This window comes from Cynoglossus semilaevis, chromosome 1 (assembly GCF_000523025.1).
Source record: "Cynoglossus semilaevis isolate Cse_v1.0 chromosome 1, Cse_v1.0, whole genome shotgun sequence".
Taxonomy (NCBI): domain Eukaryota; kingdom Metazoa; phylum Chordata; class Actinopteri; order Pleuronectiformes; family Cynoglossidae; genus Cynoglossus; species Cynoglossus semilaevis.
In genome coordinates, this window is record NC_024307.1 from 22,974,997 (window position 1) to 23,000,681 (window position 25,685).

The following is a 25,685-nucleotide window of genomic DNA, read 5'->3' on the forward strand; positions in this document are numbered from 1 at the left end:
ACAGACACATGTCCAACAACGGTCATGTAACTCTCCATATATTACTTTAGTATCTATACCTAACACAGCAATCACTTGTTCTATCCCAGTGAGATGATCGGATTTCGAGTCTCTTTTTTAGTGATGGTTTTGTGACAGTTTCATCCTCCAGGACGGACTGGCCGGGATGCTCTAATCATGTATTATCACATTATATTACAATAAATTTGGCATACGCTTTTATCTAAAGCGACTTACAATTTGAGTCAGTCAATCAACAATCAGGCTACTGTAAACATAGAAAATACAAAAGTACATAAACAATCAATAATAATAAATAGTAATAAATAATGATAAATAATAAATACTAATAAATACTAATAAATAATAAATCTTAAAAGTACAGTTACAGTCATAGAGTAAGAAGAGGTGCATGTTCGATATTAGATCATGTAGCCACTTGTGTTTTTCCTTACGAGCACCTGTTAACATTGACGGGTAAAATATCAGCTCAAACCAATCAGAATTAAAGAGTGCATTGGCGCACATGCAGGAGAAAAATTATTTTGACTTTTTGACTTTTCCCAGGCTACGTCGACTTATGCCACTGACATCAACGCAAGAGTTGTTTTTTTCTGTCAACGTCCTAATATATGCTACTGCTAACTATTTAAGAACACAATAAAACTAAAAGGACTTAATTCCAGAATGCAGTTTGACAGAAATTTGGTAGAAATCCTTTTTTAACACTGAAGAGCAGTTGTTATGTATTTCAAGTTTAAATGTTGGAACAGTGGTGGCTTGGTGGTTAAGGAAGTGGACGTGGGTCTGGAGGCTTTCAGGTTCGAGTCCACCAGCTCCCCACACACTGCTCCCCAGGCCCTTAAAGCTGCCCACTGTTCACTTTGGTGATGGGTTAAAAGCAGAGGTCACGTTTGGTTTGACCTTGGTTTTGCAGTGGTGTGTCAAAATGACAAGTAGTTCACTTTCCTTTCCTTCGTTCCTTAAATAAATATTGTAAACATATGGCAGCATTGGTTTGTTGTATACAGTATATATGTGTATTTTTGTCAGCTGCCTCCACAGTAAATTTCCATCCTCGTCTACAACAGTTCACATGGCTGAGCTAAAAAGTGTCACTTCCCCAGAGAGAAGCCTCCATTTACTGCAGGAAAAGCTTTGACACAAGTACTCCTCTGGTGCGTTGCTACTTGCCTGAGCACTCAAGCACTCAGCGGAGTTTATTGAAGCAACAGCAGTTTTATTTATTGAACAGCTCACCGTGTTTGTTTTGTATGCAGACATTTCAAATAAAAAGCAAAAAAAACAAAAAAAAAAAACCCTGTCACTCCCAGAGGTCCTGTAAAGCAAGTAAAAATACAGTAGAGAAAATGGCCACGTAACGGGGCGTCTTAAAGTCTGCAGCCTAACTCGGGAATCAAGCTTGGACATTATTCTTAAACACTTTTCTCTAATAAAAGACTTTTGTCTTTTATTATTTATAGTCCAAATTCACAAAATACATTTGCTTCAATTTACTTTACAGCTTTAAAAGCTAAATTAAAGTGGTCCTTGTTTAAAAAGCAAATATACCAGGGGTCATCAACATGGTTCCAGGGGGAACCTGGTAGCCCCCCAAGGTGGCCATGGGGTGTATTCTAAAAATAAAACTAGTCAACAAGAGGGTCAAATGTTGTACTGTTACTGTGGTTTTTGAATCAGTTCCACTTCCAATAATATTCAAATGGGTGCAATGACAATGGTAAGAAGAGTGTCTACTATTGTATGTCCCAGAACTAATTATTATTACATTGTTGGGGAAGTCTGTATAAACAAGTAGCTCTTTGTATGGGGAAGTCTGTATCAAACAAGTAGCTCTTTGTATACAATGGGGATCGAACGTTTGGGCACCCCAGGTAAAAAGTTGTATTGATGTGCATAAAGAAGCCAAAGAAAGATGGAAAAATCTCCAAAAGGGCATCAAACTACAGAGGAGACTTCTTATAATATGTCAAAAAAAACTTAGATTTTATTTCTATTATTTACACTTAAAAAAATAACAGAAAGCAAAATAATGGCGTCTGCAAAAGTTTGGGCGCCCTGCAGAGTTAATACCTTGTCCTGCCCCCTTTGGCAAGTATCACAGCTTGTAAAGGCTTTTTGTAGCCAGCCAAGAGTCTTTCAATTCTTGTTTGAGGTATCTTCGCCCATTCTTCCTTACAGAAGTCTTCAAGTTCTTTGAGTTTTCTGGGCTGTCTGTTACACACTGCTCTTTTAAGGTCTATCCATAGATTTTCAATTATGTTGAGGTCAGGAGATTGTGAAGGCCATGGCAAAACCTTCTCTTGATGTAATCCACCGTGGATTTTGAGGTGTGCTTAGGATCATTATCCATTTGTAGAAGCCATCCTCTTTTTTTTTTCCCTTTCTACTCGAGAAATGTTCTCTGTGCCACTGGCTGCAATACAACGCCAAAGTATGATTGATCCACCCCCATGCTTAACAGTTGGACAGAGGTTCTTTTTATTCAATTCTCTGCCCTTACTTTTAATGTACCTTTGCTCATCCCGCCAAAAAGTTCTATTTTAACCTTATCGGCCCACTGAACTTGTTTCCGGAATGCATCAGGCTTGTCTATATGTTCATTTGCGAACTTCAAGCGCTGATTTCTGTGGTGAGGACATAGGAGAGGTTTTCTTCTGATGACTCTTCCATGCAGACCATATTTGTACAAGTATCAACACCTGTGTCTGCCAGATCTTTCTGGAGGGATTGTGCAGTCTAACGTGGATTTTGACTTGCTTTTCTCACAATCTTGCGAGTTGTTCTGTCTGATATTTTTCTTCGTCTTCCAGATCTTGCTTTAACTTCCACTGTTCCTGATTACATTCCGAACAGAGGATATTGGCATCTGAAAACACTTTGCTATCTTCTTACAGCCTTCTCCTGCTTTGTGAGCGTCAACTATTTTCACTTCCAGCGTTCTAGACAACTGCTTAGAAGAACCCATGGTGCTGATTGTTGGGGCAATGTCAGATGAGTCTGGGCATTTAAAACCTTTGAGATTTACATCGTGAACAATCCATGACACTGCCAGGTCTCAGCTCTTCAGGGCGCCCAAACCTTTGCAGAAGCAATTATTTTGTTTTCTGTTATTTTGAAAGTGTAAATGGTAGAAATAAAATCTTTTTTTTTTTACACATTATAAGAATGTCTCCTCTGTAATTTGATGATTTTGTAGATTTTTCCAGCTTTCCTTGGGTTAAAACCTTTGAGATTTACATCGTGAACAATCCATGACACTGCCAGGTCTCAGCTCTTCAGGGCGCCCAAACCTTTGCAGAAGCAATTATTTTGTTTTCTGTTATTTTGAAAGTGTAAATGGTAGAAATAAAATCTTTTTTTTTTTACATATTATAAGAATGTCTCCTCTGTAATTTGATGATCTATCCATCCATCCATCCATCCATCCGTCCGTCTATCTATCTAAAACTCCACATTTTCATCTCTTCTACAGGTAACCTTGGCTCTAAGTTAGTGGAGTATAAGGAGGAGATGTACGTCACGTCAGACTGTGGGAAGACATGGAGACAGGTATACTTTCTCCCGTTCTCCCTAAACGCCTGTCCTTCTCCTGCAATCCCATAACAGACATTTGTACCAAGACAGCGCTTGTCTTCAGATGTATTTTCTTTGACTGAGCAGCACACTCTTTTTAATGTTTTTCTCCAAGGTGTTCGAAGAGGAGCATCACATCCTGTATCTGGACCACGGCGGTGTTATTGTTGCCATTAAGGATACATCTATCCCTCTGAAGATCCTCAAGTAAGAACCCTTACAAAACACGATAGGCATCATAACACAAACTTTAATTATTGTCTTTATATTAATACATGCTGTACTTCATATATATAATACAGTATGACTATTATCTTGCTGCAGTCGACCTCAATCTCCCCTAAACACACTTGAACGCCATCACGCTCAGAGCCTAAATGCCTACAGTCGATGCACATTTCACTGGTGTTTTTCCTTCACTTTACTTTAAAGCACAAGCATAGCTACGCATAATCAACTGCAGAAGACATTTTTGTCAATATGAAAACACAACAATGTAGTGTTAGCCAATCAGAACTCAGAGCAGCATCAAGGAATCTTAGCCTCTGATAAGCATTATTTAAAACCCTTTTTATTTACACTCTAACTACCTGAGGTAGTATTTGCAGTAATGGAAAAAGAATCAAAACAGAAGCAGGCAGGTTGGAACGAATAAGGACGAGTTACTTACTGCAAGAAGAATAGCAGCAAATTGAAAAGGTTAGGTTAATCAGACAGTAGTGAGACCTGCTATGGTGTATGGTTTAGAGACAGTGGCTCTGTCTTGTATCTAAAATGTTGAGTTGGAGGTGGAGGTGATGAAGATGCTGAAATTTTCACTCGCAGTGACCAGGATGGACAAGAGTAGAAATGAGCAGATCAAAGCGTATTTGTGGATATTCTCAGTCATCCAGGTCATCATAATAATGTCAAAAGCAGTTTTAAAGTATGCAACTGAAGTAAATTGAAGACATTTCGCCTCTCATCCAAGAGGCTTCATCAGTTCTTCTTTTCTGGTAGGGAGTTTATCCACCCCAAAGGGGGGTGTAGTGTCAAGTAAAGTGGTCATGGGCCCGAACAATATGAGCGTTAAGTCATGTGAGTCGTTGGCCCTATGGTGGATTGTTCCCCATCCTCTCTCCTTATAAGAAAAACCCAATGGAATTACCACCACGATCAGTCAGATCAAACTGGAGGCTATGGTGTTATACAATGCCACATCACTTTTCACCTGCATCCCCTCAGTACAAGCAGTAAAGAGAAAACTGCTGCATGATGACAACCTGTCGGAAAGGACCAACCTCTCCCCTGAACAGTTGTGTGACCTTCCTGCCCTGTGTCTCAACACCACCTATTTCCAATATAACGAAGGTTTCTACAGGCAGAAACATCACTGTGCTGTGGGATCGCCAGTATCCCCCATTTGTAGCTATTTTTTTATACTCTGCCCTTCAAAACAATCCTACACACACACAAACACACACATGTGGTGAAACACTTGTGTACACCTGTGCGGACAGTTTAAATCCCAATGAGATGTTATCGTCTTAGTCTAAAAATAATTTAAATAATGATGGCGGTTAGATAAGGCAGTGCTCGGAAAGAAAACACTTATCAAAGAGCTAAATCAAATCATGTTTTTGAATGGCTGCCGTTTTTGTCTCGCAGCAGGCATCGGCGGACCATCGTCCTTCACGTCTCATCTCTCACGATCGCATGAATCATTGATCTTCAGAACTTTAACTTTGTTGTGAAAGGAGAGATCTTCCAGAACAGTCAGGGGGAGTGTTATGTAATGGAATTTAGCCGCTGAGATTTCCTGCATCCCAAACTCTGCACGCGCTTGTTTCTAAAATTGGAAACTTTTCTCACTCCTGACTATCTTAACCCCCCCGCCCCACCACAACAATTCCCGGGAAACTTTTCTCACTCCTGACTATCTTGACCCCCCCAACAATTCCCACCCCCGCCCCACCACAACAATTCCCGTTCCTGACTGTTCCATTATTAGGGAACCCGCTTGCGTCACAAGCAACACTTTTCAGCAATGCCTTCTTCTCAAGCCAAGACGCTAATGACAGCACAGAAATACCTCCAGTATTTTTGCAAATTGGTGCAATTACAAGTTCAGTGAACATCTCTCTTCAGCTGGCTCTCTGTCCTCGTCTTTTGTTGAACAACAGCTGTATGGTTGCCCCGGCGTTGTGCTACAGCACACCACACATTTTTATCTGCGGTTTTTACAGTGTCCACATCTTTAAGCATCATTTTGTGGTCTCTCTCTCTAAAGTTTGAGGAGCTCACATGAGAAGCAGGAACACTTTTAGAGTCATTGTTAGCATGTTTTGCTCAAAATCCACAATTTTTTTTTTTTCAAAATGCCCCACATACCTCACTCTGATTGGTTAGTGAGTCATCACAAAGGACTCTCTTGTATCTTAGATTTCACTCTCTCCATGTATTGCACCAACAGGAGGCTTTCTATTGGGCAATGTGCTCGATGAAGTGATTGAAGAATCAACATAGAAGTAAAATGAATACGGTAGAAGACACGCAATTCTTGCTAGCTATCTCCACAAGAAAACATCTGCCCCTACTGGGCCAAAATTATAGAGCTTAAAAAGCACTGATTAATTAAAACATTTTACTACACAGAAATTAACAGTATTTGGTACGTTACAACCGGCCCTTCAAGGGGAACCCTCCCACCCCACCCCCCAGGTGAAAATGAGTTTGACGCCCCCTGCTGTATACTGTACGTTTAAGGACTTGTCTGCTATTTGTCTAGTGATTTTTTTGGCGGGGGATTCTGGATTTCTTAAGAAAAAAGTGAGATCTCCAGGTCACAACCCCATTAGGAAAAATCTAGATTATCTGTAGTTTGCAATGATCAAGAAAATTCTGAATAATCTTACAGCTTTTGCTGTTGATGAAACTGACTTAATGCAAATATTAGTGGGTAAATATTATATTGTAGAATGTAATGACGAAAGTAATTGGTTAGGTGCTAAGCTAGCAGCCATGTTCTATATGTACTATTGTAAAAGTTAATTAAAAAATAGAAATAGAAAGTTCTTTTTTAAAACAAAACTCTCCGACAGCCAAATTAAACCCCTGCCAAGGACTTTGCGGTTGAATCAATCTTCAGAGGTGCTTTTTTTGTTTGTTTTTTTACCCCAACTGTGTTTTTCATGTATCTACTTGTTTACCTGCTCATTATCACACTGTAGTCCTTGTTAACACATCATTATCACACGCAGCCTGCAGCGAGAGCTGGGCACTGCTCGATTCCACATCGATTCCTCTCCTCACAGCCGTATTTACTCAGCACGGCTGAATCCAAACACCTCAGAGGGAGCACAGTCTCTGAGTCTTTGTCTGTTCCGGTGGTCAACACAAACACATTTGAATACATATAAATATACATATTCTATGTTTTTCTCATTTGTTTGTTACTTTTCTGTTGAGTCCTGTGTGTGTTGTTTTTGCGTCATCAGTTTAAAATGATAAAAAGCAAAAAAGATCCAGCTTCCTTTATTTGACATTGTGTTCTACTTAGTTAATGCACTGGTTCCCAAAGTGGGGGGCGGGCCCCCTAGGGAGTATGGAGCAGTTGGTATATAAACAATTGGTATATTACAATATACATAATTCGTCAATGACATAATAAATGATGTTATTAATAAAAATGTATACACTTTTAACAGTATAATTACACAGTATATCTTCAATTACTTTAATTGTTTTAAAGTGCATTTTCTTTTTGCACTTTTACTTTTTTAAATTTTTTAATACACTTGATATGTGATAGGTTTAAGAATGCAACAAAAAGGTTTTTGCAGTCAAATTTTTTATCTCACACTCCCTCTTCATCTGCAGGTTCAGCATTGATGAAGGACACACGTGGACCGTCCACAACTTCACCAGCACCTCCGTGTTTGTCGATGGACTCTTGAGTGAGCCGGGAGACGAAACCCTGGTCATGACGTGAGTGACATCTAAGTTTAACTTTCAATGGAATATGACAAGCTGGGCATAAGTGTACCACTGATGTAATGCTTGATGGTGATAACAAGCCTCCAGTCACTAGGTGGCAGCAACTCATACAGTGGTTTGTACAGATAAAAATATACATGTTATCAGGTTCTCAATAGTATTTAAATTCACCAGGGTGTGGGTCGGGGGCCGGGGGAGGACGTGAAAACATTTCTGTCTCCAATGGGGGGGGGCATGACAGAAAATAATTGAGAACCACTGTGCTAATCAAATGCCTGAAGCTAATGCTGTTTGGTGGCCTTGGCATGGTAAAGCTCAGGAACCTCTGGTTTAACCATACTCAACAATTCTGCCTTTACAGCAGAAAACTAGTTCTGTTGTGCTTAAGTAAATTATGTTGTAAACCAGGATTCCACATTGGCTAAACGTCACTCTGTCTGTTGTCTGTACCAGCTTTTTAACAGAGATCCTAACAGTAGCCTAAGTTGCAATTAGCTGTACTGAAAGACACTGACATTTCAAATTGTTGTAAACAGTAGTACATTTGAACGCACATTTCAAATTGTTGTAAACAGTAGTATATTTGAACGCCAAGACAAAAACTCTTTCATTTAAACAAGTAGTTTCCCAACTTGTTCTGCAGCGCCCCCCTTTGGTTGGTAGGACTACTGTTGAGCCCCGCCCTCAGCTATTGCCTCAAAACTTTAATTCGTACAAAACTGTTATGTTTAATAAACACAAACCCACTGCTGCACCAATAAAAATAAATACATTTATTTACCTTGCTGTGCCTCTCCCAGAATAGCTTTGTGTCCCCAAAAGGGACCCCTGTCTCATTTTGGGAACCACCGTTTTGAGCAAAGAGTTTGGGTCAAAAGGGGAAAGTGTTACATAGTGGAGGTTTTTTCAAGTGCCTGGATGACACCTTGAGGTAGGAATCAAAGTCTTCAGTTAAACCAAGGTTTTTTTTTTCTCTGAGTGCTCCTTGAGAGCCACTCATAGCGGCCTCGTCCAAACACTGCACTGGAGACAGCTCAGATTTTCTTCCAGTCTGGATGTGAAGGGACTGAGGGGCAGCTTTGTGCTGCCTAGCTCACTCTCGAGTTCCTGCAGAATCCACATTGTTCTTTACCTCCATAGATCTTATTGCCCGCACAGCAGAGGCTGATGGGAGTGCAGGCCGATTCTTGCCCTCTGCCCTTGCTCCCTGCCTTCCTCCTGTCTGACATTTTATTACTTGGTCCTGCTTTGTATTTGTGCTCTGTGACTCCCACTGCAAGTCATTGTTTCTTTTTCCAAAACAAAGACATCAAGCACTTTTAATTGACTGCTGGTCCCTGACTGTTTACATGCAATGCCAACTTAAGGCCGCAGGATAAATACAGGACAATAACAAAGAATAAAAGAACCAAACATCAGTTACTAACTATATAAGGAATATAAAACTGGCTCGCAAAGATACACTATGTCTATTAATATGAATATAAAGTTTACAGTAATACCTAGAAATACGAGCGTCTCGACATACGAGTATTCCGGGATACTAGTAAGCCTTCGAGCAAATTTTTGCTTTGAGATAAGGGTAAAGATTTGCACGCTTACAGACACCGACGGCATTCGTGTTCGTCGACTTCCGTACGCATCTCTCACAAGTCTTCCGTTTTGTGTTTGCGTTATCTACGTGATTTTCTCTCTATTTTGTCCATTTCTCTTTATAATAGTGATGATTCCTAAGAGAGTGAGTGGTAAGGATGGTGGTGAGAAGAAAAAACACACGATTACCATGGAAATAAAGCATGAAATTGTCGATAAATATAAGAGTGGTGCCCAATAAAGAAACGTAAGTTAAGTTAATTTTAACTTTTAACTATTTAATTTACGTAGTGTACGTGTAAGGTACACTACGGAATCGAGTGTCTACGTACTCTCTCAACTCTCTTCCTTGTATTGTACTGTATTTTGAGGTGGGTGAACATGCAGTTAAACTAATGAAACCTAAAAGATTCAGAAGTAATGCAATGTTTGGATTTAGGTTTTCATATTTGGTTTTCAGCTTGTGCATGCAAATACATTTTGAAAACTTTGTCCAAATACTGATAAAAGGAAATTGTAGGGGCTAGGTTTTTGGTATTTACTAGAGATGGCTCGATACAACCTCATGTCTGTCATGTCTGATACTGAAACGGCAACTATTATTTACATGCATTTCGAGTGTTTCGAAACTCAATATGAAGATTGCTAATTTGCATATCAGTGCCATGCAATATTTTAAAAATAATACTTTTAAAATATGCAGGAGATATTTCACAATCCTAATGTAAACTCAACATTGAGAGCTTCTCCTTGGATCACTTGTGCCAGTGTTGCAGTAAAATTCAGCCATACAGTAACACAGTCCTTGTCATTACTATCTGCACTGTTACTGATCGTTATTTACATGGGAAAATACCATACAGGATGCAAACTGCTTAACGACTTCTTAACTGTCTAATAGCTGTTGATGCGTCCGTGTCTTTTAACATTAAAGTCACTGCTACTATATGTGCATTTACCTTGACGTTAACTGCAGCTAATGGCAGGTTGACCTTTTATTGCCACTATTTTTCTGCTCCTTGTTGAGTGGCTTTCCTTAGGAAAGGTTTAGCTAATGTGCAGGTTAAAACTACACACTTTGTTAAGGTCGTAATCAAAGCCAAACCATGCTTATCAATAGTACACATCCCCGACTACCCTCGTCTCCTGTCTCCCTCTCTCCTCACTTGATGTCTCTATTGCAAAGTCGGTTGCAGTAACTCTGGTCACACCTCAGACTGCAGGCCAGGCCTTGACCAACAGATAAGGACAGCCTCCAGCTGTAAACCTCTGGGGAAAGGCATGCTGATAGTCACGCTTTCTATATACATTAGCCTTCCTTTTGGAAACACTACCTTAGGACATTTAGTCAAATACCATTCAGATATTCTCTGTAAGGTCTTTTTGACCACAGAAGCTTACAAACGAGGCACACCTAGTGATCTGTCTGTCTACCTGTCTCTCCCCTTCCACTCTCACAACTTTTCCCTATTTCCACATACATTGTCCATCAGTAAGTTTCCTCCATGCATGAACTCTGCCTCTGTCAGAATACACTCTACTGTAAATAGATAAACCCGCTCACACAGACTCGCACATGCACACATTGTCCACCTGGCTCCAGTGTGGTGGGGTCAGCAGATAAGGAGGTCCATTGAAGGCGACCCATGTCTAACACATTAGCTGTGGTCCTCTTCCTTGTCGTTGAGTTTCGATTCTGACAGCTCAGCCCGCCATCCCATAATGAAGCCATCGAGCAGTGACGGCCCGCCACTCGTCCTTAAGACATCTGCTCACACACCAGACGGCAGACAGACTCTGCATAGGCTGGTGTTGAGCACGCTCGCTGTGTGACATCATCGCACCCAGATCATTGCGCTGCACTGACAAACCATTTCCTTCCCTCTCACACTCTGACAACAACAAACACAATTTTCCTCAGAGGAATAATTGTATGTTACCGGGAAAGGAACTTGCAAACAAGTTCTCGGCGATGTTTTGCCTTCCTTTGTTCTATGGTTTTAATGAGCCAGATTCAAAGAAACAAATTTCCTCTGTTAGTGAGTGTTGATTTCTTTTCATCCAGCTGATTGGACCGTTGTTTGTCCTCTAATGGAGCTCTTGTGGCTCTGGAGTGGCTATTCAAAATTAGAAAGTCTGCTGAATTAGCTCGCAGACTGAGACTGAAGCAAAGACAGCAACGGTGATTTTTCCACTTCACACCGTGACACGTAACGTGTCAACAATGACACGTTTATGTGTCTTTGACATCTCACCACCTGATTGGTTCAATCAAATCTGTTTATGACATGTTTTTTTAATATCTAAAGTACATTGAGCAGTATGTAACAAATCAAATCTGTTTATGACATGTTTTTTTTAAAATATCTATAGTACATTGAGCAGTATGTAACATACTGTGAGTATCTTTAATTCACAGTATAATAAAATGGTAATATTGCAACCGTTCATGTTATTATTGTTTGAATCCTATATTCAATAGAAAATAATGTTCGCTTTTTTCCTCTGGTGACTCATGAGCCTTGAATCATTCATATTTAACAGAAGGCTCAAAATACACTAGGTTCTCTCGAGGTTTTCTTTATTCAATGGCCAGTCCAGTGTTACTGTACTCGTGTCAGTACTTTTTAACTTTAAGGGCTTCACTGTGAGTAACTATGTAAAAACATGCTGCAGCGTAATTCGGTAAAATACGTTTTGATATATATTGGCATTTAATGTATAAAACTGAACAAACAAGACATCATCCCAGAGATCCAAATAGACAAGAAAACAACAAAGAAGACTGGGAGTTGGATTGAGAGACATCTGTCTCCTTCCTGCAGCGACACCGTTGAAGACCACATTATTCACACTTCCCCTGCAGTACCACGAGACAAACGCTGTCTACCAACCACTCAGAAACATATGTCAGAATCACTGTTGCCGTCAACATCAGTCTGCTTCAAAAATTGCTGCGACTGATGAGGGACAGGTGCAGGGATGAGGAGTCGTTGCACTGTAAAAGGTTTCCATCTAGTGGATGTTAGGCAGAAGGCCGTTTCTATAAGCATCTAGGATTTTTTATGAATGCGTTTATATCCATTCATCCTTTTATTTTTATCATGTGCACAGCCCCACATATTCATAGAGACCCTGTAAAGGTACTCCATTCTTGGAAAGAGTAATATTTTATTTATCCGGCATTTAGCCAGTGCAACGACACCACTGTCAGGGACCTGATATTAAAAATAGAATTGCTTCAATGACGTGCGGTCAGTGGAGACAGGTGAGGCAGTCTTGACAAGTAAAATACTAGCAATGGTGAAGGAAAATCATTTTTCCAATTGACTGTTCTATTCATATGTTTTCTGTATAATTTTAACAAAATCTGTGAATTTACGCATTTCCTGTTCAAATACATGGCAGAAAGGTGAGGTTTGACGGCGCTGTGCTGAACACACTGACTGAAGAAGGCAGTTGCTGCATGCCCATTGCTGTCTCTCTGTACATCGCCAATATACTTCCATCCATCCATCCATCATCGTCCGCTTATCCGAGGCCGGGTCACGGGGGCAACAGTCTGAGCAGGGACAACCAGACTTCCCTCTCCCTCGACACTTCCTCCAGCTCTTCTGGGGGGACCCCAAGGCGCTCCCAGGCCAGCTGAGTGGTAAATCGAGAGCTTTGCCTTTCGGCTCATCTCCTTCTTCACCACAACGGACCCATACAGGGACCGCATTACTGCGGCTGCTGCACCGATCCGCCTGTCCATCTCACGTTCCATCCTACCATCACCCATGAACAAGACCCCAAGATACTTAAACTCCTCCACCTGAGGCAGGATTTCCTCCCCAACCCAGAGGGTGCAAACCACCTTTTTCCGGTCGAGAACCATGGCCTCGGACTTAGAGGTGCTAATTCTCATCCCAGCGGCTTTACTATCGGCCGGATTCTCCTTTCCAGTACCCTGGAATAGACTTTTCCCGGGAGGCTGAAGAGTGTGATCCCCCGATAGTTGGAACACACCCTCCAGACCCCTTTTTTGAAAAACGTCTGCAAGTCCAGGGCTATTGTCCCGGACTGCCACGCGATGCTGTAGAGACGTGTCAACCAAGACAGCCCCACAACATCCAGAGACTTGAGTACTCAGGGCTGATCTCATCCACCCCCGGCGCCTTTCCACCGAACAGCTTCTTGACTACCTCGGTGACCTCAGCGCAGGAGGTGACATTCCATGTCCCCATAGCCAGAGTAGTTGTCCAGGGATTGGGCCTGTTCGCAACTAGGGGCGTTCAAATACCATCGGGAATCTGAAAAATCCGACGTTTGAGGCACTGAATCACAGTGTTTGGAGCAGGGCTGTTTTGAATGGATTAAAAAGGTGCTGTGATGCTTAATTCTGGGTGTATTTTGACCAAAGCATGTTACAGACAACAAGGGACTGATTTAATGAACAGAAAAGGGGCATTAATACGTAAATGATTCATCCTATTTAATAATTTCTTTCATCATTTTGTTGAGTTCTGTAAAAGAGACTGAAAGACACAGATTCCAAGGCTTTTATGTATCAGGTTTTTTTAATGGTACAGAGATAAAAAGGGTATGAGTAAAAGACCAGAGAGCAAAAAGAAAAATTCTTTATTTTTGTTTAAAGACTGAAACTGAAAGTGGATTTATATATTCGAAAAATATTAAACATTTTGGGGTTTTTTTTGTTTGTTTTTTTTTTAGAAACTTTTTAAGATTGTATGTTATATACTGTATATAGCATTGACTATGACTTGATTATGTGTCTATTTTTGTATGTCCTCAGTGTGTTTGGTCACATCAGCTACAGATCGGACTGGGAGCTCGTCAAAGTGGACTTCAGGCAGTCTTTCCCCCGTCAGTGCATGGAGTCCGACTACGACACCTGGCAGCTCAGCGACCTACAGGTAACTCACAAGCACAGTAACTTGTGTACACACAAGTAACTTGTGTACACGCACATAATAATTTTCTGTAAAACCCATTCACACACGCCACATTGTGCGCTTGTAGGGAGAGAAGTGCATCATGGGACAAGAGCGCAGTTTCCGGAAGCGCAAAGAAGAATCCTTTTGCATCAAAGGGAAGAGCTACACCTCTGCACTCATCACCAAACCCTGTCAGTGCACAGAGAAAGATTTCAACTGGTGAGATGTGAAGACATTTTTTTCTTTTCTTCTTTACTTTTCTTCTACTTTTATTTTCTTCATTTCTTGAGCTAATTGAAAAGCAGGCTCACAGTAAATAATTTATATATTTAAACTAAAATGTAGTTAATATAATTAAGTTCAAAACATAGTCAAATTCAGTTGACTAAATTTCCATTTTGCAATTTGCTGACTGAAAATTAAAAAGCAACAACAACATATCCAACAGCAGATGCCAGAAATGTATCATTGTTACATATGTCAAACTGGGGGCCCATGTTCCTAATCCGTCCCAATGTATTATTTTAATGTGGACCACCAGAAAAAGTTTATGGTATAGAGCAGGGGTCACCAACCTAGTGTCAGGGGGCACCTAAGGCCCCCATGTAGTATGTTCTAAAAGTAAAATTCATCAACAAGACTAGGATTTTTGAATCAGTTATACTTGTACTGGTGTTCAAGTAGGTTCAGTTACCATGGTAGGAGTGTCTCCTACTGTATGTCCCATAACCTGACAGAGCAGCATTCATCTCTTTATTGTTATTACATGATTCAAGTATGTATCAAAGACCTCTTCGTATTTCCCAGTACTGTTAGTAACTTTAGTTTAAAGAAGGTCGGTTTATTGGATGGGTTAAATTCAGTGATCAAATTCGGTTTGTGTATAACACATGCATGGGGAGATCATTTCTCTCATTGCAATTGTAATAAACCTTCCAATTATGATAAACTACATCTCCCATAATGCACATTAATTTCATGATGTCTCCTAGCCATCTTAAAATCATTAGCATGCTTGGCCCCCGACTTAGACTTGTGTGCAATTTCAAGTTGTAGTTAAAGTAGCATCTTGGAACTTAAATACTTGATACAACAATCCTCAGGCTCTAAAGCTGATGATGGTCTGTATTAGATATATGTTTATTTATTCTATAAAATACTTTAGAAAACATTTCACCTTTGAGGCTGTTATATCAAGTATTTAAATCTTTACGATACATTTAATACAAATACAAACTAAATTAATCATTGATTTTAAAATGCAGACATTATTCAGATGCATCCGTTGGAGACGGATACAGTTCTATTTAGAAATTTAAAGGCTCCAAGTCTGTTGTCAGTTGTTGTATTACTATAATTGTATATATATTTCCAAGATTTTGTGTCAAATGACTTATGTTATGGTTTGTTTACGTGCATTATACAGTGACTACGGTTTTGAACGGTCCTACAAAGATGGCGATCGTTGCTTCGCTGACTTTTGGCATGATCCCGAGTCACCGCCTGAGGACTGTCACCTGGGACAGACTTACGAGTCCACCACTGGGTAAGGATTTTCTCACACACACATTGGTTCTATAAATTGTGAGTCCTTCACAGAGACATGTATTCCGTAATACCTTAGCGTAACCCTAGCCATTGCTAAAGCATGCCTAATCCATACCCTAACTCCGACCCAATCCCAACTCCAAACAAAATTTTAAACCTTGGAGAATACCTTCTACCTTAATCTTCAAGGCTGTCAAACTAATTTTGGTTCAAGGGCCGCATGCTGTACTACCATGTTAAGTGTGGTGGACATCAAGGGTGTCAAACTAATTTTGGTTCAAGAGCCGCATGCTGTACTACCATATTAAATGTCAAGTGTGGTGGACTAGTACAATCACACCAAAATAGATATAAACTACAAAAAGTCCATGGTTTTCCCCTTTGTTTCCATGCAAATAAGTACAGGTACAGTATATTAGATATGAATTTTTTATTTATTTTATTTGTAAAAGTGTGAATTCTGTGCAATTTTCTGCCATATGTTTGACACCCCTGGTTTATACGTATGTTGAGAAGATCCCTTGTCCTTCTGGGGACATTTCTAGATCCCCACAATAAATGTTTACGCCACACACCTACCAACACCAAAAATATGCAAAAGCCTCAAACATTTCAAACATAGCACACATAAGGCAAAATGCGTACATTTTTTTAGTACTGTAGTAACAAGTAAAAAAAAAAAAAGAAGCCACCGTGTGAGCAGTATAGTAGTAACATTTAATTAGACTTAAATGTTAAAACAATAGTAACTGTCAAAATGTTTTAAACTAAAATGCATTAAAATAAAGCTTTTATGGATGAAAAATTGCTTATCAATAGGAAATCCATTTATAATTCCTAAATTAAGCTAAAATAATAGATGCCTGCAGCATGCCTCAGGAGAAAATAAGGTATCTGATTGATATTGGTTTAAAGATAAAACATTTTCCTGGATTTTTGGTCGTAGCTTGTTTTTACAGAAGGACAGTGAGTCCTAAGGTTTACAGAGCATGTAGCCCTTTTTAGTCTAGTTCTTTTTGGTTCTGTTTGACCACATTGTAAGTACAAGCTCAGAGTTCTTTTTGTAACCTTGTTTGATTCATTCCCATTCAAGTTCCCAATGTAATGTCTCAGCAAGAATGTCTCTCACCTTCTGATATCTGTCTTCCTCTTTCTCAGCTACAGGAAGGTAATATCCAATGTTTGTGAAGGTGGGCTAAACAGGCAGCAGAATGCCGTACAGCACAACTGCCCTCTGCTGCCCCCTAAAGGACTACGAGTTGGCATCAAAGGGCAGATGCTGGCAGTGGCACCCGGTGATGACATCACATTTATTGTACATCAGGAACAGGTAGTGAAGGATGATAAACACTGTTCTGTTGGTTCTTTTTTTTTTGTCTTCATCCAATGTGAAATACTACAAGTCATCATTCTTGTCCCTCAGGGTGACACCAGCAGTACAAAGTACCAGGTGGATCTTGGGGATGGTGTTCGGGCCATTTACCAAAACCTGACAGTGACAGATGAACCTATCCAACATCGATATGAAAAACCCGGCATTTACAAGGTCACGGTGAAGGCTGAGAACATGGCTGGGCACGACGAGGCCACCATGTACATCCAAGTCACAGGTTAGCCTCGCAAAATATATCACTGTTAAATATATTTGTTTTAATTAAAGAAATGAATAAGACATTTTTCTACTAGGTAGGAATATATATAAATAAATATATGAAAGCTCTGTGCTAAATTAACAACATCCATTTCTTCCTTCACAGCTCCTCTGCAGGAAGTTCATCTGGAAGTGGTTCCAATCGCTGGGAGAAATACCCAGGTCAATTTGTCCGCTGTGGTCCTTCCCTCAGAAGCTAATTTTACAGTCTTTTACTGGTGGATAGGAGACAAACTCACGGTAAAGGAGACACTTTGTTACTGATAAAAATAACAACAACAAAAATATATATATATAAAGTATATAAATATAGTTTATATATTAGAAAAGTTATTTTTACATACATTTTTCTCATTCTTAAAGATAATTTAAAGAATAAAAAAGACAATAGATGAACATGTCAATATGAAGATATCCCGAGGGTAAAATTAATAAAGTGAAAGTTGTATCTATTTGCGGCCAAATAAAAAGGGTGTGCGGGCCAGAATTGTGCCCTGACCCATGAGTTTGACTACCCTGCTGTGAAGGAATAGTCTAGGGTGTAAAGAAAAACAGATGGAATTTGATTCAGCTGTCTTCACCAATTGAAAGCCTACTATGTAACAGTAGAGTGAAAATAAATATTAAATTTACTTTTTATATACTTATAATCAGTACACTAACTTGATGTTGTTTAATATTGCACAGTATGATTTTGTATTTATTTAAATTGAATATTGTAAAAGATATTATTTTCCACAGTCTGTAGTCAGAGAACATATGTGAGGCTACAAAGATCCATTCTCCTGATTTTTGATTTTTATGTTTTTTTTCTCACACAGCCAACGCTGACTCTGCAGAGTAGCCTCCTGACTCATTTCTCTGAAACTGGAGAAGTTTCTGTCACTGTCCAAGCTTCCAACGGCCGAACCATGGTGCAGGATACTAGAACCGTCCAAGTCTATGGTAAAACAAACAAAGAAATAAAAACAAACATTGTTGTCATTTTCGCCTTTTGGCAAAGTCATCCATTAAATATATATGAATAAATATGTATAAATATATATTTTTTAATTGAATACTTTAACTGCCTAATTATTATTTATTAATTTTAGAACATTGCTTGCTTTGACTTGTGTTTTTCCCTATCCCAGATAACTTCCAGGTCATCCCTTTGAGCTTTAGCAAGAATCTGGACCACTTTAACCCCAACATCCCAGAGTGGCGGAAAGACATTGGCCAAGTGGTGACCAAAGCTCTCACTAAGGTAGGACCACAAATTAAAACACCACCATTTAAAGAAACATTTTAATATGAGTTTTCCAAGGGAGATAGATCTGTTTCTATGGTAGGAATATTTGTTGTTATTTGCAGCCAATTGTGACGTAGGATTTTACCCTTGCTTTTTCATAATGGTAAAGGTAATTTGTTTTATTTTGTTTATATACTTATACAAATAGATACATTTTTTATGTAATCAAAGGCAGTGAGCTATCACAATTAATCACAAATAATCATGATTAATTGGAATTAATTATGAGTTCTCAGGATTCATGATTAATTGGAATTAATTATGAGTCCTCAGGATAAACAAAGTATTCCAAAATATTGTTGGAACTGAAAGTCAAATAACTTTTTTTTTTTTGCTTATTTGACCTGCTGGTATTTGTCTGCCATTGCAGCAATGTACAGAATTCTTTTGACATATTCATTAATTTATCTAGAATAATCTTGCTTATAATGGTTTTGATCAATCATGATAATTATGATTAGTCCAGAGCCAACCTGCAATTAATCAGATAAAATGTTTTAATTTGACAGCCCGACCTAGAACAAATCCTCAGTGTGTCTAAATGTTACATTTAAAATAAGGAAACATTTGAAAAAATGAATAACTTTTAAGGAAGTCCAAGGACATGACTGACCGGACATTGTCCGACTCCAGATCACAGGTGTCCCTCAAGAGGCTCTGGTGACTGTTGTGAAGCCGGGCCTCCCTACCACTGCTGATCTGTATGTCCTGCCCCAGGACGGTCAACCAGCCAAGAAGAACATGTACGCAGATAAGGTAGAGATTTTTCAATGTCAACTTTTAAATGTTGGAAATTCAAAACTTCAGTTTTTTTTTGTTGTTGTTTTTTTTTTACTATGAAGTGGAAACTCTATCTATTCACAGCGGATATTAGCCATCATGCAGACCTTCACTGACCACAACATCAGCTTTGTGGTACGGGGCGGTCTTCAGGTGCACGTCATGCTAGCTGATCCAAATGCAGGTATGACTCCTGTTGAGAAAAAAAAATGCGACATCCAATACATTTATTTTGTTCTTTTATAATTTCATAATTGCACGTTATTGGTTCATTCCCAAGGGCTAGATCTATTTTCTACTGACACGTCGACTACAGCGTCAGAGACTGGTGCGTTTAAAACCGTATAAACCAAACACGTGCCGCTTTAAAACTTAGACCACTCCTTCTGCCAAGTCTTCCACTTTTCTGGGTTCCTAACAAAATCTGGCTCCTATTCAGTCTGAATTTGTGTGTGTGGTGCTGTGTTTTCCAACCCTACTAGCTCTCCTTTTCTGAACCTGAACTGCTTATACACCAGAGCAAGACAAGCTTTAACTCAGTTGGACGTTTGGCTCGCTTTTTCTAATATTCTTTGTTGATTTGCACTGATTTATTCCATTTGTCTTTGATGTAAAAACTTTTGTTGAATTCCCAAAAATCTGAGGTTTTTCATGTGGTTCATCAATCTAGGCTACCACGGAGCAGCTGGAGGTCCTGGGATTTGGGCTCTAGCAATCCTTTTCTTGATCAGCGTCATCGCTATTGGCTCCTTCATCTTGTACAAGTTCAAAAGGTGATTCAAAAGTCTGTTGTTTGACAGTTGAACCAGAGAGTCAGGAGTCACACACATACACATATATGTATATATATATATATATATATATATATATATATGAAAATATACATACGTATATCTATACACATATTGACACAAAAAATAGCTTCTGCTAAAGTGGATGTGTTAAATTTCGGCTATTATATTTTTGTTCATATTTGTGAAATAAGGCTATCTTGATGACTTAAATAAATTTGTATTTTATTAAATGTGTGTATGCATGCTGTCCGTCTGCCTCACACGATCGTCGTACTGCAGCACACTGTTGCGTCTTGAACACCCTCCTCCACTAAAACAAAAACAGTCACCTTGATGAAAAATGTGCGGCCGTCTATGACCCCATTCTTACAAAAAACAACAAATGCCACAGTCCTTGGCTTAGGACTGAGGACGCCTATCCTCCACTGTTTTTTAGGAAGCTGCCAGGCAACCGCAACGTCTATGCTCAGATGCACAACGAGAAGGAGCAGGAGATGACGAGCCCCGTCAACCACAGCGAGGACACGCAGCACATCATCCAGGGTGAGGAGTTCATCGACGACGACCTGGACTCCCAGACTCTAGGTAACACTGGAGGTAGCCCCGCCTTCCGCTCCCTAATAAGGACTACCACTAACCACTGCTACTAAAACCAAGAGCCACTAACACCAGCAGCTAACACACACCAAGGTACTGGATGACTTCCACCTTTTTTTAATTCTTTTCAGTGGTTTCAAACAAAGTCTCGAGGTCGTAGACCATGTGTTGGAAATGGACCTTTGTTGTTGGGCAGTTTTCAAAAATCTCTAGACTAAGCATCTACTGATTCTATTATTCATCTAGAATCAAACTTTGGAATATTTAAGTAACTTGGTCCCCAGTGACTAATTGTGAGGTTTTACATTTCTCGACCTGAGGGTTGAGGGTCTGTTTCTAATGCAGTGGTTTGTGTCTTTGAAACAAACATTCAAATATTGCCACAGAACATGGCTTGTATTTTCAAATGTTCCAAATGCAAAGCTTTTCCATATTGTACAAAAACATGGCACATGGTTTTACAGCAACATAATAATATTTTTTAAATATCTATTTATTTTCTTAAAACTGAAATAAAACTTGAAAGTTAATCAATTCCATTCTTTGGAGAGGCTGAAAAATATCCCCCAGAATTAAACAGAAAAGGGAGAATGATATACATTTTTACATTTGTAAATCTTTACATTTTACATTTGTACAATACAGTAAGTCATTTTGAGGTTTTCAGAAAAAAACGTATATATTGCAATTTTTTTTCTGTTTTTGTTTTGTCTTCTCCCTGTCAACAGGCAACCATTCGGGTGTGGTCCTGAGCATTAACTCCAGAGAACTGCACAGTTACCTAACGAGCTGATGGCTGCCATGGCAACGCTAAAAACTAACCTAGCCTAGCTGGCTAATGAGCACAGGGACTCCACTTTGCCTTCTTCCTGCCCTCTCCTCTATGTCTTTCGACACTCCGACCCTTGGAGTGGCTGAAGCCTCATACAGGGATATCTCCTCCCCCACCTCCCTCTGTTTCCTCCCATTCTCTTGGTATGATGAGAGACACTCTGCTTCACATGTTGTGTTTGACGTCACTGTTCTTACTCAGCCATGGCACCGTTCTGTCCTCTGTTGGTTTGTTCGACTCTGTGTGCATATTTGTACCTTAAGTTGTAGCCACTTGTAAGTCTTTGCTGTATTTGTTCACATTCAGAGTTACAGCACACTGTAATGGGCTAACACCAGTGTGCTAATCTGATCTGTGAGTGACAAAACGATTAGCCCCACTTTGATTTAGAATGCGGTAGCACACCAAAGTTACAGTGGCAAGAAAGGTGGCAGATATTAGAGCAGACTAACAGCTTCCTGTTAGCTAAACAGGCTATTTTTTTCGTATATGTACGAAAAGGAAGCTGTTAACATACTGGGATGTACCACTGAAAATAATTGTTGATTGAAGTTTCAACAGTAGAGGGCGTGTTGCACTCTGTTGAAACCGCTCTGGCTCGTATTTTGTCTTCAGCATCTCATTAACGTTCAACGCTGATATTGACTCACAATTGTACGGTGTGTTATTTAAACTTAGCAGCGCCCCCTGTCGTCTGTCCCGTGGTGCCTGAGGTGACTGTTCCATCTGCTTATTTCTTATGTTCACCTGCTCCTTTTCCTCAGTTTCCATTCCACAGATTTTCAGTCAGACCACAGAAACTTCACGTCTCTGTTTCCCTGGAGACAAGTCATCATCGTTGAGGGAAGGTGTACTCAAGATATATATAAAAATATATATATATAGTAAAAGCCTATATTAGGCGTAGCCCCGTGGTGGATTAATGTCTCTGTAAAGGTTTCAGTTTGTTGTATGTAAATGTGTAAATATGAACCAGTTTGTGTAAATATATTCCCTTTGATCTGAATGTGTGTGATGACCAAGATACACGCCGGTTGTTTTTTTGTTTTGTTTTTTGTCCACTGTGACCACTTCTTTCCCGTCCCCTCGACACCACTGCCTGCTTCATGTTTTTCCACCTTTGTATATTTTCAGTGTAACCTGATGAGTAAAATAACTTATGAAAATACTTGAGTTACAAAAAAAGTACTCACAACCACCCTGGTGACAACAATGTATATTGATATTTTTGATACACACGTCTTTTTTTCTCAGTAGATGTGAAGAAGTGTGTTGGTTTTTTTTTTTTTATTTGTTTGTTTGCACTAATTCTACAAGCAGAGCTGTAAACAGATGCCTAGCTGCATCTGAACAAGTCGAATCTGATGCAAAAGCTTCGGAATGAAAGGCTTCTACAGACTACTGATAGTCGCAACGTCACCGCCACACTTTGGCTTTTTTTTTTTTTAATATTTGATGCAGCTGATTACATTTTCTTATGCTCATCTACACATTAATTCATCATTTGTACATATTCAGCTCATGATGGAGTTCTTTGTTTTTTCAGTGATGTGTCGTCATTGTATCAATGTCCTCTTAAAAAGGGGAATTCAAGTGGGAATAAGGATATTAGAGGACAGCAGTGACTGAGTTTTGCAGACGATTGCACTGAAATGATAGTGTATTTTTGACAACACTGTTTTTTTTCTGCTTTTTTTTTTATTAACCATGATTATGCAGTTAAAAAAAAAAAAAGAATTGTGTCAACAGACGTGCACTCAAACTGCATCCTGGAATAAATCACTCCCAAAAATTGTCCTTGTCCGCCTACTTTAATCACAGAAGTAAAAAATTCACTGTGTTTGCATTTTCTTACAAAGCTGCCACTTCACCAAAAGACTTATATTGTATTAGCCATACAAAGTACTGGTATTTCCAGAAAACAAAAGACAGAACAAGTGATTCGTTCAAAATGAATACATCTTTCATATGACTCGTGACTCCCGAGTCATATGAAAGATTTGTTCATATTGAACTCACGAATCACTCACTGCGAACAAATCACTTTCTGCGAACTAAACTTTCACTGTGAACTAATCTTTCACTACGAAGGAATTACTCTCTGCAAACTAATCGTTGACTGTGAACTAATCTTTCATTGCAAACGAATCACGCTCTGTGAACTAATCTTTCGCTGTGAACTAATGTTTCGCTATGAACGAATCACTCTCTGTGAACTAATCTTTCGCTGCGAACTAATCTTTCGCTGTGAACGAATCACTCTCTGTGAACTAATCTTTCGCTGCGAACTAATCTTTCGCTGTGAACGAATCACTCTCTGTGAACTAATCTTTCGCTGCGAACTAATCTTTCGCTGTGAACGAATCACTCTCTGTGAACTAATCTTTCGCTGCGAACTAATCTTTCGCTGTGAACGAATCACTCTCTGTGAACTAATCTTTCGCTGCGAACTAATCTTTCGCTGTGAACGAATCACTCTCTGTGAACTAATCTTTCGCTGCGAACTAATCTTTCGCTGTGAACGAATCACTCTCTGTGAACTAATCTTTCGCTTCGTTCTCTCAGATTCGTTTCGTTTGCCACGTGACAGAGAGCGTGGGTCTCTTTTGTTCTCATTCATCTTCACATCGTGGTGTGTTTTTATTTCTTAGCTTTGTGTTGAAATAATTTCAGAAATACTCTCCCTCACTTCCCCTGTCCCTCGTGTTCTCCGACCTTGAACAGTCGTGAAAGTGGAAGTATTTCGAATCTTTTTTCTTTTCGGACTCCATTTTGACAGCGCAGAACAAAGACAGGACAGAGGTGAGTTTTCAGTGAATTCAGATCCAATATGACAGAGCAGACCATCGTGTCACCGTCAAAGTATAAAAGTGTTGATGTTTTTTATTCCGTAAATATTCAGCAGTCAGTCTTTCTATCCGTGTTTTCCTCTCGACGTGGGTTGATCTCACACACACACTGCACATCATTCCATTTCCCACAGAGCTTTTCCACCAAAATGATATTATGACAACCATAATAATAATAATTATTACTAAAACTGTTATTGTTGTCATTGTTATTAGTATTATAAAATGTATAATGAGGAAATGTCATCAAGCAAAGGCCCTTCCCCCCTCTTTTATCAAGGGGTAATTGTCTCTCTGTAACTCATTGTTGAATGTTGTTCAAAACTATGTGATAAATCACAGACAACACAACAAGGAACTGAGAGCAGAGTCTCCAAGACCGAGCTGTCTGTCTGTGAAGACTGACCGGTCCAAGGTTCTCCCTCCAGAATTCAGTCCTGAACCAGGACCTACAGACACACGATAAGACACTATGGTCTAGACTGTCCATCTCCTGGTGTCCCCTGGAGACAAACTAGAGGAGACAAGGTTATTGTGATGACACTAATTCATGTGAATGTGTTTCTTAGAAGAGTGGGGTGACAGGAGAGCTCAGTGGACCAAGAAGAAAGAAGCAGAGCAAGCATCAGCACCACACCTCAGGCTGGACTCTCACAGCCTTCAGGTTTGTAGATGTTTATTTCCATCTTCTCTTCAGACACACTGCAACTGTTTGTGTGCGTCCTGTGACTTGTAGAGTTCTGGTGAAGTGAAGACGCTGCTGATAAAAAGCATGTGGTTCTCCATGTCTGAGTCTGTTAGAAGAGATTGTTCACTTGGGTCTTTACTCCATTCTGCAGCTGGATGATTTTATTGATCAATGTTCTTGAGTTCTTTAAACGGTTCTGTCCAGCCACTGATATTTAGAGTTTCCTGTCAGGGTTCTTTTTCCCTTCTTCTCAAAAATAGTGTGTCAATCACATAAATATCAGGCTGCGTTCAACACTGAATGATCCTGCATTAGTGAGGAGAAACCATAGAAACTGGTCTGTGTCTGCTTTAAAATACCAAGGCTTTCCCATAATTCAGTGGGGCTTTAAGAGGTCAGGACAAACTCAGAGCCAGATCTTTATTTTCTGAAGTTTTGATGACAGAAATGAAGCAGAACAACATCAGTTTTTTCACTGCAGACTTTTAAAAACAGCTCTATTTCTGTTGTTGTTGGAAATAAAGATCAGATCTTCAGCCTCGTTCTTCTTCTC

General features: G+C 39.5%; 1 protein-coding gene across 7 annotated transcripts in view; it reads left to right on the plus strand.

Annotated features, from left to right (window-relative positions):
* The window catches only part of sorcs2 (sortilin-related VPS10 domain containing receptor 2), a 284,595-nt gene extending 261,015 nt beyond the window's left edge, over positions 1-23,580 (plus strand). The window contains exons 12-28 of one of the 7 annotated variants that reach the window (XM_025062513.1): positions 3,497-3,573; positions 3,713-3,804; positions 7,456-7,563; positions 13,961-14,081; positions 14,188-14,321; positions 15,529-15,648; positions 16,809-16,980; positions 17,074-17,260; positions 17,408-17,541; positions 18,123-18,246; positions 18,435-18,547; positions 19,226-19,348; positions 19,457-19,556; positions 19,653-19,700; positions 20,043-20,145; positions 20,558-20,763; positions 21,492-23,580. In XM_025062513.1, the coding sequence (XP_024918281.1) occupies positions 3,497-3,573; positions 3,713-3,804; positions 7,456-7,563; positions 13,961-14,081; positions 14,188-14,321; positions 15,529-15,648; positions 16,809-16,980; positions 17,074-17,260; positions 17,408-17,541; positions 18,123-18,246; positions 18,435-18,547; positions 19,226-19,348; positions 19,457-19,556; positions 19,653-19,700; positions 20,043-20,145; positions 20,558-20,763; positions 21,492-21,556 (2,027 nt within the window). In that variant the 3' untranslated portion in view covers positions 21,557-23,580. Of the gene's footprint in view, positions 1-3,496; positions 3,574-3,712; positions 3,805-7,455; positions 7,564-13,960; positions 14,082-14,187; positions 14,322-15,528; positions 15,649-16,808; positions 16,981-17,073; positions 17,261-17,407; positions 17,542-18,122; positions 18,247-18,434; positions 18,548-19,225; positions 19,349-19,456; positions 19,557-19,652; positions 19,701-20,042; positions 20,146-20,557; positions 20,857-21,491 lie in introns of all 7 variants that reach the window. The other 6 variants (XM_025062528.1, XM_008319630.3, XM_017034135.2 and 3 more) reach the window with 6 other exon arrangements.
* The last annotated feature ends 2,105 nt before the right edge of the window (positions 23,581-25,685 follow it).